Raw genomic sequence first — 20,614 nt, forward strand, 5'->3', positions numbered from 1 at the left:
TTCAAGGTTCTATATAGAATCATTTTCTTTACTAATGGGCCCCTTGTAGAACCATCATTTTTAAGTGCATGCATCCATCCCTTCCATCCTTATGCATCATACGCATCCATCCATCCATTCATCTGTTTAATTTTTTGGATAGATGGTTAGATGGACACATGTGGTCACTTATCTATACATCCGTCCACCCATCCATCCATCCCTCCATCCATTCCTTCATCCATCTGGCCAGCCACCCACACACCATCTGCCTGCAGTCTGCATCTGTCTTTGTGCTGCCTCCTCAGCAAGAGATTTATAGCACATATTTCATGGATTCATTTTATAAAGGTTTGCTGGCAGCTCCTGAGCTCCTGCTGTGTGCTGTACCTGAGCAGACTAATCATTGTTTTGACAGCTGATGTTAGACTTTAAGATGGACGCCTTAACGTAGATCCAACTCAGTTAGAAAAGATGTCTGGTTATGTATATGATTATTTATGTTATTTGGGAATCTAAAGATGTAAATGTCTGCACAAACAAGGGACACCTGCAATTATTCAATTGTGCTTCTGTTGTTGTTTACCGTATTGGCGGGTGACCCAGCAGACGCTGATTTGAAATTGCACATAATTACATGCGTTTGCATTAGAATCATGCATGGGCAGATTTCTGCAGGAAAGCAAATTATGCTGATATCCATTATCCCCCACTGCAAATGTATTCCTTCTGCAGCAGAATGCTCTTACTCTGCTAGAATCTGGCAAAGAAGCAAAAATGTAAAGGACACAATTAGCCAACAACTGCAATGGCATGGCTTGACTAGAATGAATAAAGGACTGGCTGATGTTATAAAAACCTACAACAGCACGTACAATATGAGGTTGCATGAGGTACTGTCAGGCCATGCATATTTAAAAAATGTTGTTTTAACTGACACACTTGCTCCTCCCTTCACGGAACCTGAAAACCAAAGATGTATGTCATATAAATTATTTACTGAGAGGGTGCAAATGGAAGAGTGGCCCATATTTGTGTCTAAAAAAACTCTGTTTGGAGGAGGAAAGCATTTCAGGAAAGAAGATAATCAGTTGTGTATCATGTGGCAGTCAGTGAAACATATCTGAACAATTTTTAATGCTTTTAGAAACTGAGGGTGGGAGACCATTTTTTTCTCACTAACTTTAATCAGCTTCTAGGCTCAGGGTTTTAGAGTGGGAAACAATATTTCCCGTGCTGGGGGAAATCAACCGTGAACGCCAAAAAGATCACAATGACAAAAAATATCTGTGAAGTGTGTGCAATATTAAACAGCATTTCCCAACTACCCAAGCTTTAAAATAGTTGTTGGAAGATTTCTGTGAGGATTATTGACCGCTAAAGGTACAAACAGTGTAGATGTACCTTTAAGGATGCAGTGGTGTTAGTCCAGCTGTGTTCCCTAAAGGTACAATACATTCTCCACACCAGAAAGAGGGGTGATTATTTGTCCTGGAGATGAAATTGGGTGTATAAAATCAACACAGTTCTAGAATTTACAATTACAACAGAATACGGTACAATTATTTTCCCTAACTAAAGATACTCAGCATGGGGTCCACCACAGTGACAGTTTTTCTGAGACATGGGATAAGTTCCTTATTTTTTCACACATGAACACACATGTACACACCCAAAGGAGATGTCACTTCAGATGGTATTATGTGACAGCAGAGTGGGATAGCTCTGAACTTTGGTTTAATTCAAACTGATCCAGAAACTTGTTCGGCCTCATTTGTCATGCTGAGGTTGTGCGGGTGATAGCTGCTAAAGGATGAAATGAGACTTCATTATAAGATTTTGCTCAGCAAGATAGCTTCCTGAGAGTACAGTGGGGAAGAGGATTGTATCCTTTATTAGTCACAGGCTTCAGAAGTGCCACTTGTTTAAATTTACCTGAAAGGACACAAAAAATTCCCATTTTTCCAGATTTTAAAACAAGGGTTTAAACATATATTTTCAGCAGGACTGACTAGACTCATAAAGATCTTATTCTGTTTAGAATGAAGCACTTGACCTCTTATTTTTGGGGAATGCTGTGAAAAGACATATTTGATTTTCATTGCTATATCACTGTTACACTAGGACAGAGCAGTAAATGCTTGCTAGAAATGTTCTTAATGTCAATTAAAGAAAGAACATTAAGTATTGAAACACAAATTTGATGCACAGATTGAACTGTGCCATACTTGTTATTTACTTGATTGCAATTGCAAATAAGGTTGTAGCAGTCCACAACAGTGACACAAAATTTATTCTAGCCTTGTGCTTTAGCAAATTGGGTTGAAATGAATCTCTAATGATATTTTCAGCAGGCCCCCAAAATGAGCATTCTGAACATTCTGACCATGGCTGAAAAGGATTCTTATACATTATAATCCAATATATTTTCTCCACAATCTGTGTTCTCAGATTAACTATGACCCTGTTGGCTCTATGAAACCGGTTGTCTTTGTATGTGTTGTCTTTTTATATTTTGTACATTCTGTGTTGTACAGGTATTAAATGAATCTCCTGAGCCTCATCACAAGCATTTCAATATACAGATGCCCTTGGCAAAGCAGAAACTTTGTCTTTGACTTCTGTGAAGAGTGGTGAAAGGGCAGGATGTGAACTTATTCACATATATGGAATGTGAAATCTATATTACATTAACTTTGTAGACATCAAAGCAGTTTTTTACATTTTCCATATTTTCATGGACAATCTTTTATTATGTTGTAATTTCCATCAATGTAACCCTTGCCCTAAATGACAGCCTGAGGTTCATGACTCATATACTTTACTAATGTAATATCTATGGTATGTTCTGCCAGATCTGTATTGTAGCTGTTGTCAGTTACAGCTTGTTTGTTTGCTTGTTGTTTTCTGACTTTTGTCTACAGTCAGTAAAATGTATGCTCAGTGAGCTTCAGACTGGATGATAAACATGACAGAGTCCAGAACCTTTCACTTAGGGGCTTCTGAGTGGTGCTACTGCTTACATGCTGGCCTTCTCGTCAGAGTTTCATCCTCTGTGGGACCCCTCTGGTTGGGTAAAATGGCCCTCATTCACCCTTCAATCTCTGAGCATGATCCAGTCCTCTGTGTGTTAGCATTCTCCTCCAAGCGTGTTGAACTGATCAAGACTGTGTTTTCAGTAGGCTGCAGGGTTAGATAGCATAGTGTAATTGGTGGAATTCTAGCAAATGGGTGGAATTAGTGATGGGTAAACAAACGAGACACCTGGGTAAACAATGAAATATAAGTAAATAGATTTTTTTTGGTTGCCTTTGGTTGGATCATAGTGATCAAGATGGTGTTGTTTACAGAATTCATCCTGCTGTAGTTTTTGGCAGTCACAATAAAGTCAAGTAAAGTAAACATCTGCCCCATCAAATCTCAAAGATGAGGTTGTTTGACTCTAATCATGAGATATTTATTTCCATTACTGTGGTAAATGCTAACCCATAATTGAATGTCATATACCTGATGTCTACATACTCCCTATGTAGTGCTCACAACATATTGTCAATGCCTATGCATGTCTTTCTTAGTGTATTTAATTTTACATTTAATTAACCTTTTGGCTGTAAAAGGAATAGTTCACAAATTGATTTCTACTTGCTTTTTAAGTCTTCTAAACACATATTAAAGTTTTTTGTTGATCTTTAACACATAAACACCCACATCCTAAAAAATGCTGTTGTAAATGTTCTTGTTTTGTTGTGTGTATTGTGGGTTCTGCTACACTGGTGCTTTTACTAAGCTCATTAATGCTAAGCTACATTCTTGCAGCTTAACAAGGCACAAAAATGGTTGGCTTTGACTCATTATTTTGCTACTGCCTCTGATTGTGACTCCATGCTTTTTAACCTCTTGACCGTCTACTTTTCTAGCATTAGTACTTTTAAAGTTCTGCTGAGAGACAAGAGCAACACAGTCTGAAATTAATTAAACTAGGATTGAAACCAGTTGCTCTTTTAAACCCCATAATGTTAACTGCCACAGAAAAAAACTTAGGAGATAGTAGTCGAATTACCGATGGTCTCCTAATGTATATTTCAACTAATATAGATGTGCATTTAAATGTAAGCTGAATTTATAGTAGACATTCTGTAATAAAGCAGACACACTTTCAGACTCATATTTTGTTTCATTTCAAATCCTATGCTCTATAACACACATCAAAAGAATCTAAATATGTCTATTTCTTATTGCATCTTCTCTTCCAGTTACTGCTAACAATTACGATCACTGTCAAAGCAATTGATAAATACTCCTGTTTAGTTCCACTGGGAGCTTCAGTATGATTTAGTGAGAAAATAAAGAAGAGAGAGACTCTCCTAATAATGATTGTCTTCCCCTGGTTTTAGTTCAGAATGTTTGGTATATTCAAAAGGAATAGTCTTTATAGGGTTAATAACAAGAGTTAAAGAACAGAAGAATTAAAGAATTATTTTACAAAGAATGTGTAAATGATCCTCTTTCTTATATTGGGAAGGCTGACAAGGATTAGGGCTATAGTGAATTAGGGATTAGGGATATAGTTTGTTTCATGCTGTCATTCAGGCCGTGACATGCTGTGTTCTCTCTCTCTCTCTCTCTCTCTCTCTGTTTCTACCGTCCTCCTCTTCCTCTCTGCAGGAGTACCAGGGCTCGTCCGTTTTGGGTCAGTTTGTGACTCGTTTCATGTTGAGGGAGACGTCCAACCAGCTGTTGTCTCTGCAGATGTCTCTGCAGTGCGCCATGGAAGCAGTTGAAGAGCAGAGTAGCCCTGCACCGTAAGAAACACACATGCACATATACACACACACACCCAGCATAGCTACACTCGGGTTTGTTATTATGCCTTATGAGCAGAATCATATACAATATATATAAAATCTCAAAGAATTATAGGTCAATTTTAGATCATATCTTTTGGTCCATTCATATCTATTTTTAATAATAATGCAGCATATCTGTTGTATATATAGGCACCTATATATAATAATGATATATCTCATATGTATATACATTTAAGTATCTACTCTATATGTAAAAAGACCTTTCTATCCCTAGCACTGCAATAAAAGCACAAAGATTTAAGCTGATAGAAATGTTTTACTTATGTAGAAACCTGAAAAAAGGACACATACACACACACACGCACACACACACACACACACACACACACACACACACACACACACTCACACTCGAGATTCTGAGTCAGCACTGGCTTTGACCTCCAGACTACCAAAGCAATTATTCCATTAAGGGGGAATGAGGGCAGCTTTAAGAACTAAAAGGGATGGAAAGAGCTTTGCTTTCATGCACTACAGCCTCCTGAAATGAGACCCATTATTCTCAGAGGAATTCAGTGAAATTCTGTGAATTTTCTAATGAAGCTCAGTACAATTTTGGTCGTAGGTACCAGTTTTTTTCCCACAGACTGTGACTGGGCAGTATCTATACTGTCACACCTTTCTGATTCACATCTTTGTTCTAAATGTTTCCTACCTGTTTATCTTCCTTTCATTTAATTGTCATGTAACAATGTTTTCTTGTCTACAGACTGCATTTCACACTTCTGTGCATTACAATGGTGTTACAGTGCATTGTAATTGTGTTAATAATTGTGACAACTGGAATTTTGAATTTTATTTTCTTCCTTCCTCCTTCTTTTTCATTCACACCAGCACTGAGGTGAAGGTACCAGAGCATCTCTCTGTACAAAAGAATAACAGGAGATGTGGACGCAGAGCGCAGAAAAACATGTGCCTGTCTCCTACAGACCCATACTCTGGCATCCTCACTACAGGTAACAAACTGTTCTAGGCGTGTATATATCTGACAGGAAGTCAGATTATGATCCTTTAGGAATTCCTCAATCATTATAATGATTGTATGTCTAATGTTTATGGACCAACTTATAAAAGGAGATGCACTGAAAGGTATAACATTGGAAGGTGGCACGGTGGTGCAGCAGATAGTGTCGCAGTCACACTGCTCCAGGGACCTGGAGGTTGTGGGTTTGATTTCCGCTCTGGGTGACTGTCTGTGAGGAGTTGGTGTGTTCTCCCTGTGTCCATGCAGGTTTCCTCCGGGTGCTCTGGTTTCCTCCCACGGTCCACAAACACACATTGGTAGGTGGATTGGCGACTCAAAAGTGACCGTAGGTGTGAGTGTGTGAGTGAACGTGTGAGTGTGTGTGTTGCCCTGTGAAGGACTGGCACCCCCTCCAGGGTGTATTCCCGTCTTGCGCCCAATGATTCCGGGTAGGCTCTGGACCCACCGTGACCCTGAAATGGATAAGCGGTTACAGATAATGGATGGATGGATGGCATAACATTGGCTAGAAGGTTACAACCACCACCAGACCTGGGCTGTGGAGCACTGGAATGGTATTCTGTAGTACTTTTGCGATGAGTTGGAGTGGCTCTTGTGAGCCAGAACTAGTCTTTCATCTACCTCATTAATAATACCATGGCTGAATCCCATCAAATACTAACAGAAATGTACAAATAATTAGAGTAAAACCTCAGAAGAGTAGACTCTGTTCCTGAAGTCAAAAGAGACAAACTGCTCATTAATACCATTCATTTCAAAAGAAACCTTGGAAGGAATGTCTGCCCACATAATATAAGTAAAGTTTATAATGCATTCTAGTATGATAAAGTCAGTTTAATTTGTTCTGCTCCTTCAATGAATGCAGTCAAACGCTATCTTTATCCTGACTATGAAAACACAGCCTTGGCCTGAATCTTGTCTCATTTCCAAACATTGCGTCTGAGGTCTTGTGAAGTTTCAATAATGTGAAAACCCATCCACACGTCTAATTAGTGCTATGCCACTGTTTAGATGCTAGCAGAGGCTAGATCTCAAGTCCTGGTATGTTTCTGCTGCCATCTCGCCTGGCAGTCGTTATCAGTGCTGCAATTACTGTCAAAGAAGCATTAACTTGTGTTATGAGCCCTGCCATGGTGCCGCTCTGACAGCGTAAAATTAGCCTGAGTGTTATGGAGCTTGTCCTTGCAAGCCTAGAGTCAGGGTCAGGGCCACACGCTTGTATCTGGGGCTTTACATCAAGAGCAGCAGTCTTGAATATATCATTTATGCACAGACACACACAAACTTTATATTCACACTTGCAATGTTTATAACACTGAAGATAATTTATGCTAATATAGAAAAAATAAAAGGGTGCTACTATACCAGAAATGTCATCTCGTTATGCCAAAGAGTAAGCATAAAATAGCAGCACCATTTTGAGAAATTATTTGGAAAATAGTTTTATGAATGTATTAGTACTGTATTACACTGTACACTTTAAAGTGTTTCATAATGTAAACACACACACAACTGGAGTGCCGGGCAACCATCTCAGCACCCAGGGAGCATTGAGGGAGCACACAGTGCTGTTCCACCATTCCCCCACACCCCCCAAATTTCCATCCAGTTGAGGTGATCAGCTGGGAGCTTGCAGTCTGAATTCTACATCTCTTAACCATTACACTGCCATCCTAATTTTCTCATAAATTGGCCATATATCTTTCAAATATCTGATTAAGGATTTTTTCCCTATTTTCTACCAGACCAGCTCTACTAATACAGTCACTGTAAAGAAGACACACTATGTCCAAAGTTGTTGATGCCTGTTATAATGAATGTCTTCAATTAGTGAAAAGGTTTAAGTCCAACATCTTAGATCTCTTTAGATCATGTACACAGCCATAAATTAGGATTCCAAATCTGGAATAAAATAAGAACCATGTTCAGGATGTTACATTTAGGATAAGAGTGATTGTTATGCCTAGGATGATTAATAAGCTGATGCATAGACAGCTAGTTGAATGTAATTGAAAACATCTGCAGAGAACCTACAGTGGGCCATCCAAATAAAGTCTTACTGAGATTAAAGCCATATAAAGTCTAACTGGATGTTTTCCAAATGCCTGATCAGCTGGTGTTCTAAGGAAACAGCAGGGGGAGGAGAGCAATCCTTCCCTCCCACTAAGAGGCCTGCAGCAATTTCTCAGTGGACCTGCAGGAGCACAAAAGCTTGTCTGTTTTTTTTCTCTTTTTTTTTTTTTGAGTGCACTGCAAAAAATATCTTGGCAACCAAAATGCAGGGAATAAATATATCCAAAAATAACACTACTGTAAGATTTGAATAAGACTATTCAGCACATTTCTAGACATTTTACCCATTTATATAATCTTGTCATATACATTGTTACTCTGGCACGTGATTTTGCTTCTTTCAACAAATTATTCTTACAGGAAATAAATTGTCTGCTAGTGCAGTAAGATCATTTCACTTGAAAGGATTACTAATTAAAAATCCCCATGAACCATCTATGTCTTTTCATAATCTTACTGTAATCTCATTATGGATAGAGATAGTGTTACATTGCCTAGATTGCTGGCATTTAAGATATGACATCGTGCATTGGGTTGGTGTGTTTTATATCCCAGGTGTTACTGTGGATACAGATGATCACTGGTCCTCTCAGATCAACAGACTTCAGCAGCTCATTGACAAACTGGAGTGCCAGGTAAAATCTCTACTTCTCCATTCATCCATCTATACATCATCAATTTATACACACTCAAGACAATGTCCACACTTATCTCACAGAGCAAAATGTGATCTCAGAATGAGAATATACACCTGGGGATAAGTTGTTCATCTCTTGTGCTGGATTGGGTTGATTTCTGCCACTAACACAGTTATATCCCTCTAAAATCCACCACCAGTTTCTTCTTGTTAATGCTTATGTAACATTGAAAATAATGTATAACAAAAATAGTCACCGAAATATCCATCCATCCATCAATCTATCTATCCATCCCCATCTCATCCTGTACCAGGTTTAGCTCCTCAGTTAGACGCAATTCATACATAGTGCTTTCTAAAGGTTCTATATTTTGTGGTTTCTAAATGTTTTGTAATAAGGTCTTTCTTTTAACTTTATAGAGTCCAAAGCTGGAACCTCTGAAAGAAGACCCTCTGGCCAGCACATATAAATCAGTGAGTGTTTACATCTCCTTTACAGCTTCATCACATGTTTGGAAGTAGCTCTTATTGCTCTTGAAATCTGTTTTAGTTTGGTTAGGCCTACTGTCCATGCTGAAAAAGATAAGAAAGCAGAGAATGCAGGTTCACTCATCTAATCAATAAACTCTAAAAAGAGATGTTCTTTAGATGTATTCTTCTTCTCTCAGTACTTTCTCTCTCTCTCTCTCTCTCTCTCTCTCTATTCTATAACCACACCTTTTTCCATGTCTGTCTCTATCTGTCCTCCATCTAGAACATTCTGTTGGTGCAGAGGCAGATGACAGTGACAGAGGACAATCTTGAGGAGTTCCAAAAGACTCTGAAGAGCTATGCTGATTCCACTACTAACCAGAGCGACAGCCTTCAGTGAGAACTTGCTCTCTCTCTCTCTCTCTCTCGCTCTCGCTCTCTCTCTCTCTCTCTCTCGCTCTCGCTCTCTCTCTCTCTCTCTCTCTCTCTCTCTCTCTCTCTCTCTCTCTCTCTCTCTCTCTCTCTCTCTCTTCTTCTCAATTTCACCCACCCACACACACATGCACTATACAAACCCAGAGTGTTATATAAAGACACATCAAATATACCAACCACTGCAAATATTATGAGCCTTGTTTCAGTTTTCTCAAAGAAAAATAAATAATTTATTAATTCATTCATTCATTGTAACTGCTTATCCAGTTCAGGGTTGCGGTGCGTCCGGAGCCTAACTGGCATCAGTGGGCACAAGGCAGGAACACACCCTGGAGAGGGAGCCAGTATTTCACAGGGCAACACACACACACACACACACACACACACACACACACACACACAGAGTAGCCAATCCATGTTTTTGGACTGTGGGAGGAAACCAGAGTAACCAGAGGAAACCCAGGCGGACACAGGGAGAACACGCCAAACTCCTCAAACTCACCCAGACCTGGAGCTGTGTGACAGCGACACAACCTGCTGCACCACCATACCGCCCTATACATAAAATTTAGTTCACATAAATATATTTTACTCCTGATGTAATCAGTCAAAAAAGACTTTTTTTTTACGTTTGATGTTTACTTTAGTTTTAGCGCTGGACATTTAATTGTTCAAAAATTAATGAAAGATAAAAAGGAACACTGAAGGAACACTTAACAGCCACGCAAGCACCAAAACTCTTACAGTCACATAATCAGTGCTTAAAACTTTCTTGGAAAGAGGAGAAAATCAAAGGCCATTTTTTGAAATTCCATATTTCTGTCTGTTTTTTCAATCTCCGTCCGTCATTATGGGTCAGAAGACTGTGGATCTGTAAAGAAGCTGTTTTAGAGAAAAGGAAAAATTATTTAAATTTGCTAATGAAAAATCAGCTAGTTTTCTCACAACAATGAACTGGCCTCCTGAAAAGGATAGAAATTAAAGGTGAACACTGTATAAGGTGGGGACTCTATAAAATTGGTAGTTTTAGTTACAACAAATAGAACTAGTAGCCCTGTAGATGACAGCTGACACCAAACTGGCTGCATCTGAGGGGAAATAGCAGAAATGTTTTTGGACTGTTCAAGCCTACCCTCCTGGAGTTAGTGTGGAAATCAGAAATATTAAAAGTGTTTTACAAATTCAAGTAGAGCTCTTGTAAACCCCTATGGAAATGCAGCTATAAATGATGATTGGTTTATCTAATGGGCTTTTCCCCTCAGAGGGAAAGCTACGAGTTCAAATCATCAGGAGTAGTGCATCACTAAGCAGGAAATAAATGCTGGAAACAGAATGAAAGTTAATCTTTGTCACAACATGGGAAAAAGGAAACTGAAGTAATTGTTGTTTTGGCATTTAGTGCAACCACTTGACACTAATTGGAAATTCATCACCACTATCCCTACTTTCTTTCAGCGTTTCCATTCAGAACCTGCCTGAGAAGAGCTGCTACATAATCTACGAGTTCTGGCAAGATCGTATTTCCTGGATGAGGTATGTGTGTGTGTGTGTGTGTGTGTGTGTGTGTGTGTGTGTGTGTGTGTGTGTGTGTGTGTGTGTGCATAAGCCTGTTAAGCTGACCCACAGATATTCTGATGCCTTGTATACACTAGGATCAGAAAGCTTTCTCTGCCTGGCTGTTTGAAGTATGAATCACAGAACTCTGTTCTTTCTGAAGGGAGACCAACTTGGTTTGGAGAAAGCTAGTGAAATCAATGGCATCTCATATTTGAAATGAAAAGTTCTTAAATATTTAAATAATGTTTTATATCAATCTGGGTGGCTTTGATTGTGTAGTGTGGCAAAAGATGGATTATAAAAAACCTTCTGTCAGAAATCTCACGATGTGACGAACACCAAATAGACATTTTTGATTTTCTAAGTCCTAGAATCACTGACATGACATGTATTGCCTTATCCCTGTGGTTGCTTTAGCCTGCTTCACAAAAATACATGCGAAACTTAGGGCTTTCTTTGTCTGCTCCAGCTTCTTCTTGTGGAGTTGCTCACACTGCAAAAGATGATCCTTTACAGATAATTTTAAACATACTTTGTTTCACATCTTTAATTTGCCTGCTACAGGAAAGCTTGGCTTAAAATTATGCAGTGTGCACTTGTGTTTAAAGGGTATATATTACAACCACATTCCACAAGCCCATGAGGTCATGCTTTAGTCAAAATACTACAAGAATCCAAGACACAGCACCATTCTAACCTTGTCAAAACAGCCTTGTTCCTTTATAAACATAGCACAAAAATTAAGGAAATTTGTGTAGATTATTTCTTTGTTGTAACAATGCTTCTTGGCAATAAACCTTTTACCATTGGAAAGCCAGTTCAATTCCCTTTTCCCCTTTGTAAGGAACATGCATTGGTGGGATGAGCAGTAGAGCTGAGTATGTGGGTTGCGCCCATGAAAAATTTGCCAATCCTCTCTGCTAAAGCCAAACAGCTTATTCTGCCATTGACTTGTTTGGTGTTTGGTGAGTTGATGATTAAAGTTTGAAGAAACAAGACATATTGGCAATTTAACAATTTGTTAATTTAACAAACAGGAGCCTCAATAGTGTGTGGAAGAACCATACACAGCCACAACAGCCTAGCACCTCCTCCTCATGCTGGTCACCAGCCTGGTCACACACTGCTGTGAGATGGCATCCCATACTTCAACCAGCATTTGTCACAAGTTAGCCAAAGTGGTTGTGTTGGTCACTGTGGCACGAACAGCACGTCCAAGCTGATCCCACAAGTGTTCAATGGAGTTGAGGTCAGGAACCTGGCAGGCCATTCCATCCTCTCCACTCCCAAATTCTGCAGGTAGTCTCTGATAAGCCCCACTCAGTGGGGGTGAGTGTTGTCATCTTGGAGGATAGAGTTCAGCCCCAGACTGTGGAGATATGGGATTGCCACTGGTTGCAGCATTCAATCTCAGTATCTCTCTGCAATGAGATTGCCTCCAATGATGAAAAGTCTCATTTTTCCAGTGAGGGAGATGCCGCCCCACACCATCACAAAATAAGCTGTTTTAAATTGGCAGAGAGGATTTGGCAAATTTTTCATAAGTGCAACCCACACACTCAGCTCTACTGCTCATCCCACAAATACATGTTCCTTACAAATGCCCCATTTAAAAGTGAAATTATCAGGCTTTCCAATGGTATAAGATTTATTGCCAAGAAGCATTGTTACAACAAAGAAATAATCAACCAAATACAAATTTCCTTACTTTTTGTGCTATGTTTATGCTGGTAAGCCACTGTTCACCCAAACCTGAGGGCACAGCAGGTAGAAGCGAGTGAGTAGAAAATCTGATCATTGTGCTCATTGTGTTTGTTTTGCTTGGTTTACTCTTGTCTTTGTGCTGTCACATAATGGAATATTATGTAGTATTTTACCTTAAAATAGAAAAGTTATGTAGTATTTTTACCTTGAAATGAGAACTTGGAAATGATTGTGATGCTCTGTAATATGGAGAATAACACCCCCCTCACTGCTCTCCTGGGCTGCTCCTCTAAAAAAACTTGATTTTATGGCACATATTCTCACAGATGTTTAGCTCTCAAGAAGAAATATTTCCCTGGTACAGACTTGGTACAAGAGTTAATATTGGTCTGACTTTACTCAGAGGAAAGAGTTGAGAGAGGCATGAGGACACAAGACAGACACCTTCTTGTTGGACTAGTGTTAACAGCTGCTACCTTTAGCCTGGTTCGTGAACTTTTTAGCATTAGACATCGATACTTGTAATAAGCGCTTTTCTCTAGTTGCTGTGTGGTTATAATGAGTTACACTTTGTGTTACTGATAAACAAGGGCCAGTTGTAGTGCCTGATAACTTTAGTTGTTTTATTTTTTAGCGTTGAACATCAATTCTAGTATTAAGTGCTTTTCTGTTGGTTGTTGTGTGGTTGTAATGGCCAGAGTACCATAAACATTACACTTTATGCTTGTAATAAACAGTGTATATATGGCCTGGGTTTTCTTGTTTCACATTTGCTGAGGTCTTAGATTCCAGATAAATGTGCTAATGTGCTTTGGTCTTCAAATATTTTAAATGTTAAGTGGGAGACAGCCTCGTATCCTGTAAAAACAGTCCATGATTCATTTTTAAATACAGTCACCTTCCAGTCCAAGTATTCAGTTCTTGAGCTAGTTAAGAAACTTCAGAACTTCATGTCCATAATCAAATATCTAGTTGTGTGTGTGTGTTTCAATATTTGAAAGAAAGCAGGTCAGTGTGTGTGTGTGTGTTTTTCCCCTGTGATTTTGAGCACTGCCAGATTCAGTAGTCTTAAGAGACTCACTTTACTGAAGAGCAGATGGTGCATCTCCTAAGAGATACATCTCCCTTCTCACATGCACAGACCTGTTTTCGCACTCATGCCCTCAGCTGATATGTAGGTGTGGCAGCTAATGTTTCTAGACCACCAATTAATGAGTCAGAAATTTTTGATGATGTCGGGCTGATAAATTCTGTCTGTCTCTTGCTTTTTTGCAGTTATCTGCAGTCTGAGCCCAGTAAGACTTTCCAACGCTGTATTATAGATATGCTGGAGGATCCTGAACTCGTCTCTACCATGCTCTTGCCGGGTATGTGAGTGTGTGTGTTTGTATATGTGTTTGCATTAGAGTGTGTCTGCACTAGAGGTCTGCACTGGAATCAACTTTGACCTTGTTCAGACAGACGGATCAAGTGTGGTTTATTGCATGTCTGATTTAAACAAGTCTGAACAGCAGAACCACATCAATTCAGACTTTTCCCAGTGTGATTGGAACCATATTTGTAGGTGTCTTTGGCTGTTTTTATCCTTCTGCTATCCCGCACTTGCCTGCATTGTTACTATGACAACCAATGTGTCTCACCATACATCGGATTTGGTTTCTGGTAACCTGCAATGTGGACAGTCTAAAATTCTGACTTGAAATAAAAAGCTTTCACTGAGACCCACATTTTCAACACCTAAAATGGTACACATACATTTGAAACATGATCTAGACCTGGTCAGATTGCTGCACAATAGATCTGACACAATACTGGCACACAATCGCATACTGTCACATTCAGTTATATTTAAAAGTGTGAACAGCCCAAGTCAAATCACATGTATTGCTAAAACAAGCTAACACATCCTCAACAGGGAAAATTTCTTGGATGGAGTCTGCCATCCATATGCATGGGTTCTTCATACCCAAACCCAACCAACTCCAGATCAAAAATATAGATAAACATTCCATAAAGCTCTAAAAAGTAAATTTGGAAATTGAATAGCGAACCTCTAGTTTGCACACATACTGTTATTAGACTTTTTTCCCTTGCTAATAGAATGCATTTTAAAATTCAATATCAATTTTCTTGGCCCCTGGTAGAAAAAGCTAGAGTTTACATTAAGGCTACAGACAATTTGGCAGAAATGAATCACTGCTGTTTTTTTCAATATACATATTTTCCTTTCCTTTCTTTCTCTCTCTCACTCATTCTCTCTCTCTCTCTCTCTCTCTCTCTCTCTCTCTCTCTCTCTCTCTCTCTCTCTCTCTCTTTCTCTCACTTGCAGCATCCTGGTGGATCATGACAAACAATTAAATCCACAAACCTGCAGTATGCAAACTCCATTAAAGAAAAAAAGAACCGGAATCTGAAACGGTCATGTGTGTGTTTGCCTCTATCCAAGAGCTAGGCAGCAGCATACTAATCTCCTCCTCACGTGACTGTAGCTCATGGCTTTGTTTTTGTGTTCTTTCTACATAACTTCTATATGGAAAATAATGTAAAAAAAAAAGAGTAAAGAGTAAAGAGTAACCAGGCATGGTTCTAATCTCTCTAGCATGTATAGAAAATTAAAGTGACTTTTTTCTGCTCCATGCACAAGCCAGTGGCAAAGCTTTTGAAGCTAACTTGGCTTTGATGTGGCAACTGCTCATGGATTAGAACAGTGAAGAACTTTCCTGAAATCGTAATAAAACACATATGTGGAAAGAAAGGAAAACTCGCTTTGACAACTTCTGACTCTGTGTTTATTTGTTGAGGTTCCACTTACAAAAAAAAAAACCAACACAAATAGCTGTGTAAGACTGCATGCTTGATAGAACTTTAGTTTCAGACATAGCTGACTTAAGCCATCGTCCATGCTTGCTCAAGGAGATATTTCTGAAGATAAGATCGACCTGTGTGATTCTGTGGATAGACTAGTCCTTCTGTGGAACATAGCTCTTCTACCTTGTGGTTCCTCGGTCAATTTCTTAATGTTCCCCTCTCCCAGCAGTTGTTTTTCATTTAAGCTGAGTATACTGACTTGCGGGATTGGAGTGGATCGGTTTCCTTATTGTTTTCAGAACATGGGTATCTCTACATGTGTTAAATTGCTTGACTTAAAGGACTATGCGCAGATTTATTTATGTATTTATTTATTTACAGCTATTGTATTTAAACATATAAGAAGAAATAAAACTTAAGATATCATTTGTGTACCAACTCGTTCCTACCATTTCCTTTGTGTCAGAGTGAACTGATTTTTTTTTTCCTTTTTCTTTTCTTAGTGAACTTTCATGGAATTTTCTGTTTCAAAGAAAAGAATGTTCCAAAGGCATTTGCATGCTTTGAAAAGTCAGAAAAAAGTGAATGAATAGTCCTTGCCATCATCTGTTGCATTATACACATCAAAGGCTGCAGCAGCTTCAGAGTTCTAATGAATCTGTGGCATTGAGGAATTAGAAGAGAGCATAGAAGCTAGATCTTTTAGCATCTTATGTAAAAGCCTACCAGGTTTTGGCAGAAATGACTGAGCTCTGTTGTCTGTGTGAATCGCTTTTGCTGACGCTCCTCACCATCAGCAGTCTCTTTATGGCTTTACAGTTGCACATAGTGGCACTATGAGCCTGTAATAGTGGCATAGAAACAACAGTAATTAGGTGTCATAGAACTTTAGGTCCATGTCAATGAGGCTAATTGGAGCCCTTGAGAAACCTCTGCCAGGGAATGTGCCTCAGTAGTGCACAAACAAAGCAGGCTCCTCATCAAAGTACACTCGTTTGCTTTTCGGTCCATAATAGACAGCAAAAAACCCTATTAACACACACACACACACACACACACACACAAAAATATATAAAAAGATAACACTTTATTGATCCCAAAGTAGAGATGTAGAATCTAGATTTTGTAAATCTAAAGGTGTTGAAAATCTATATAATATATATTAGTAAATAAATGTATTTCTAGAAGTATAGGCATTGACAGCATTATTGGGAGACTGTGAGTTGATTCAATCACCAGTGACACCTCAGCATGGACATTGTTAGACCTGTTTTAAGGGGGCTGTATCCCCTAAATGTTCTTTAGCCCCCCAATTCTTTCATTTTCAACAGCATTTCTCTGTCTCCAGATAGCTATCGGTCTGTACTGCTTTCTTGACAGAATACACACATGTTGTTGCCAACGGTCCCGTATTTGGACACTAAAAGATGTTCCCTTTTGAACCGATATGGGACGCAGTTTGTTACGTATTTTTGAGGCCACACTGTTGTTTCAGACAGAAACACTCAGCTCTCTCTCAGTCAGAGCAAGGTGCAGATTCTCCATGGCTCCTAAACTGAGAACACGTTTTTAATTGGTCTTCACCTTTATTTAGCCAATCAGCAGCCAGGGTTATCTGTCCATCATTCAGTGCTGAATTTGAATGAGCTCTTCATTTCTTGGTGATTGACATGGCTCTGACCAATCAGCGCTCTGCAGGGTTTACACGTCAGCATTTAGTACCTACTCGGTACGATTGGAGCCCCGGAGGAGCTGGGACTGAAAACTTACCCGGTTCCAAGGACCAGGTACCAGATTTTGCCAGTGGAAAAGCAAAAGAGCCTAGTAGAGAAGCATAGGTTCTACACAGTGGAAAAGCACCATTAGCTCATTGTGGCTTGGCTTAATGTACACCTCATCAAAGAAATGTTCTGATATGAGGCAGTTACCCCAGACCCCCCTGGTTAAATCTTAGCCCCCCCCAATCATTAATCTCTAGTGACAGCCCTACACCTCAGGCAATTCACATTCAGTAAGATGTGTCCATTTTTGACTGGTGCTGTATCCTGCCAAATAAGACATTTTCTGAGCAATACCGACTGGACTGGAAATCTTGGTGATACCATGGGGAAAAATGAGTTTTTGAAGATCATGGGTTTGTCAGTCATAAAAACAGCTGAAAGTTTGAATGTGTCTTGAGGAAAACGTCAAAAATCATGACAGTTTAATGATGAGGGAAATTGCACAGCAGGAGGGAATTGGCAGGAGAAAACTTATGACAGTATATGACAAAGTGCATTAAGTGAGGTTAGCAGTGCTTAAATTCTTAGCAACAGGTAAGAGCACCATTGATTCTGAGTGCAGTCTCAGGCTTCAAAACCAAATCCATGATGTCTATCCATGACCCAGACTGAGCTGAAGTTCTTTTTATTCTACTGAGCAGAACTAATGAGCCCAACTCTGCTCTCTGGTTTTAAGGGAGTTCTTTTCTTTCTCTGCTCATTTCGTTTTAGGAGAAAGTGCAAAAGAAGCCATCAGCCCATTTGCCACTTCCAAACTTTTTTCCAATTTCTCAGTAACAAAAGTTCAGCATAGAGAAAGAAAGCAGAGACTTGTGGTAGTCCTAGCATTTATGAAAAATGCATTTGAATAGCATGTGCGTTTGTAATTCTGTTTCAGACATAGCTGCCTTAAACCATTATTCATGCTCACTCAAGAAGACTGTTTATCAAATCCAGACTGTTCTTTGTGATTCTGTGAAGAGAATAGCCCTCATTCTGTGCTTAGCTGCTCTGCTTTTGTGGTATGATAGAGTGCCCAGTGATTCTGTTTCATTCGGGCTTCACTGCTGTATGCAAAAAGTCCAGACACTCCTGATTAATCTCCTCAACTCTATCTGACACAGGAGTCCAAATCTAAACCTCATGCAGCTTAAATAAACTCAATGGAAAAGCATTGCTAGTAGAATGAGCCATTGTGGAGCAGCAATGAATGAGCCCAAGACCAACATACATAATGCAGGGAGTATAAAACTCACATTTATTTAAGCTGAATCTGATTGACGGTTTTGTTGACCTAATCAAGGATGTTATTATTGATTAATGAGAATTTTTGACTGAAATAATCTGCTATAAAAAAGACTACTTAACTCACTTAGTTGAAGTGTCATAATTAAATACACACTGGGGCACACGGTGGCACAGCAGGTATTGTCACTGTCACACAGCTTCAGGGACCTGGAGGTTGTGGGTTCAAGTCCTGCTCTGGGTGACTGTCTGTGAGGAGTTTGCTGTGTTCCCCTGGTGTCTGCGTGGGTTTCCTCTGGTTTCCTCCCATGGTCCAAAACACACGTTGGTAGGTGGACTGGTGACACAAAAAGTGTCCATAGGTGTGAATGTGTGTGTTGCCCTGTGAAGGACTGGTGCCCCCTCCAGGGTGTATTCCCGCTTTGCGCCCAATGATTCCAGGTAGACTCTGGACCCACCGTGACCCTGAACTGGATAAGCGGTTACAGATAATGAATGAATGATGATGCTGTCAACCTTTGCTGTGTTTTAGTTGCAGTGGCATTGCCTCACAATAAAAATGTAAATGATGCTATGAAAGATGTTATTAGGCTCTGGCTGCTGTGTTTGGAGGCAATGTAAGACTTTCTAATGCATGTCTGATCAAGGAGCTTATCTGGAGATTTCAGCCTGACTGCTGCCACTGTTTTTAATATAACATGTGCAATAAATGTATAGGTGTGTAGGTGTGTATGAATAAGTGAGATCTAGAGATATTAAGACTGTGATTCACATAAACAGACACTAAGAATGTGCATTAATATGGATTTGTGTGTGTGTGTGCGTGTGTGTGTGTGTGTGTGTGTGTGTGTGTATGAGTGAGTAAGTGAGAGAGAATGTATTGGTGGGTGGCTGTACATTAATTAGGCTGTAAACTTCAGTGAAGACTTTGATTTGCCTTCAATCCAGACGACATGCATTTGGACATTTTCTGTTTGTTTGTTTGTTTGTTTGTTTGTTTGTTTGTTTTTCATGTACAGTGGACTTCCAAATTAGGCTTAGGTTCCAGATGCACCGCAGTGGCCAGATCAGTTAGACTAATAGCATGATTTTTCAAAGGGATGCTGTAATTAGCTACTTTTTTGAAACTTTCTCGGAGTTGCTTGTAGAACAAAGTCATCATTTTATGTTTTTTAAATGCAATAATTAGTGTAATAATTGGCCATTGAACAATGTATAACTAAATGTATTTTCCATATTTAAAGGCAATATCCATCATTGTGGGAAAAGGTAGTTCCATCTGGTTTGTTTATGTTTAGAAGCTCCAGATGTGGAACATTTGAGGAGAAAAAAAAGACTTTTTTATTACCATGGAAACTAAGTTGTAGCTTGAGTTGGTTAGTTCTGTAGCACTTTCTGTCTTTGTTTACTTTAATGCAGTTTAGCAGTCTCCTGAATTTAGAGTTTGCTCCTACCTAAATAATCTGAAACAGCAAAAATAAGTCAATATTCCCCACCTAGGGAGCAGGAATAAAACAATATCCTCGTCCCTTTTCAGAATTTTAAGTTTTTGATGGGTTCTTTGATGTTTCTCTACCATAAACAGAAAGAGAAGTAGCCTAGCATGTCTGAACAAGCCACTTTGTTTTTTTACTCGTTTACTGGCACTGGGCTTTGTAAACACATTAGACTGGTTTCCAGAGCACCAACAGACTGGAGAGCAAGCAAATGGTTAGGAAACATTTTCTGAATTTTATTTTTTTTTTTAATTTTTAAATCCAGTCTGCATACACATACTTGGAACAGGGGGCGGACATCCCAAATGCCTAGGGAGCAGTTAGGGGATAAATGACTTGCTCAAGGTTACCTCAGTCATAGACTGATGGAGGAGACAATGCTGTTCCTTTAGTCCCTCCATGCTAAATGTTTCTCGCCAGTCATGCAAATCAAAACCAGCAACCCTTCTGTCCCCAGCGCTCGTCTCTAACCATTAGACCACTGCTTCCTCAATCTGTTCATAATCTACAGAAAAATGAATAGGGAAAACTATATACTGAGCTGGTCAGCCCTCTTTATTTGCTCTTTTCTGTGGAAGATGACAAACATGTCTCTT

General features: G+C 39.3%; 1 protein-coding gene across 1 annotated transcript in view; it reads left to right on the forward strand.

Annotated features, from left to right (window-relative positions):
* Positions 1-15,936, forward strand: part of necab3 (N-terminal EF-hand calcium binding protein 3) — a 41,784-nt gene extending 25,848 nt beyond the window's left edge. The window contains exons 6-13 of the mRNA XM_066666026.1: positions 4,645-4,781; positions 5,682-5,803; positions 8,461-8,540; positions 8,963-9,016; positions 9,297-9,409; positions 10,904-10,981; positions 13,985-14,076; positions 15,039-15,936. Coding sequence (XP_066522123.1) covers positions 4,645-4,781; positions 5,682-5,803; positions 8,461-8,540; positions 8,963-9,016; positions 9,297-9,409; positions 10,904-10,981; positions 13,985-14,076; positions 15,039-15,067 — 705 coding nt within the window. The 3' untranslated portion in view covers positions 15,068-15,936. The remainder of the gene's footprint in view (positions 1-4,644; positions 4,782-5,681; positions 5,804-8,460; positions 8,541-8,962; positions 9,017-9,296; positions 9,410-10,903; positions 10,982-13,984; positions 14,077-15,038) is intronic.
* The last annotated feature ends 4,678 nt before the right edge of the window (positions 15,937-20,614 follow it).

Source organism: Hoplias malabaricus, chromosome 3 (genome assembly GCF_029633855.1).
Source record: "Hoplias malabaricus isolate fHopMal1 chromosome 3, fHopMal1.hap1, whole genome shotgun sequence".
Classification (NCBI taxonomy): Eukaryota; Metazoa; Chordata; class Actinopteri; order Characiformes; family Erythrinidae; genus Hoplias; species Hoplias malabaricus.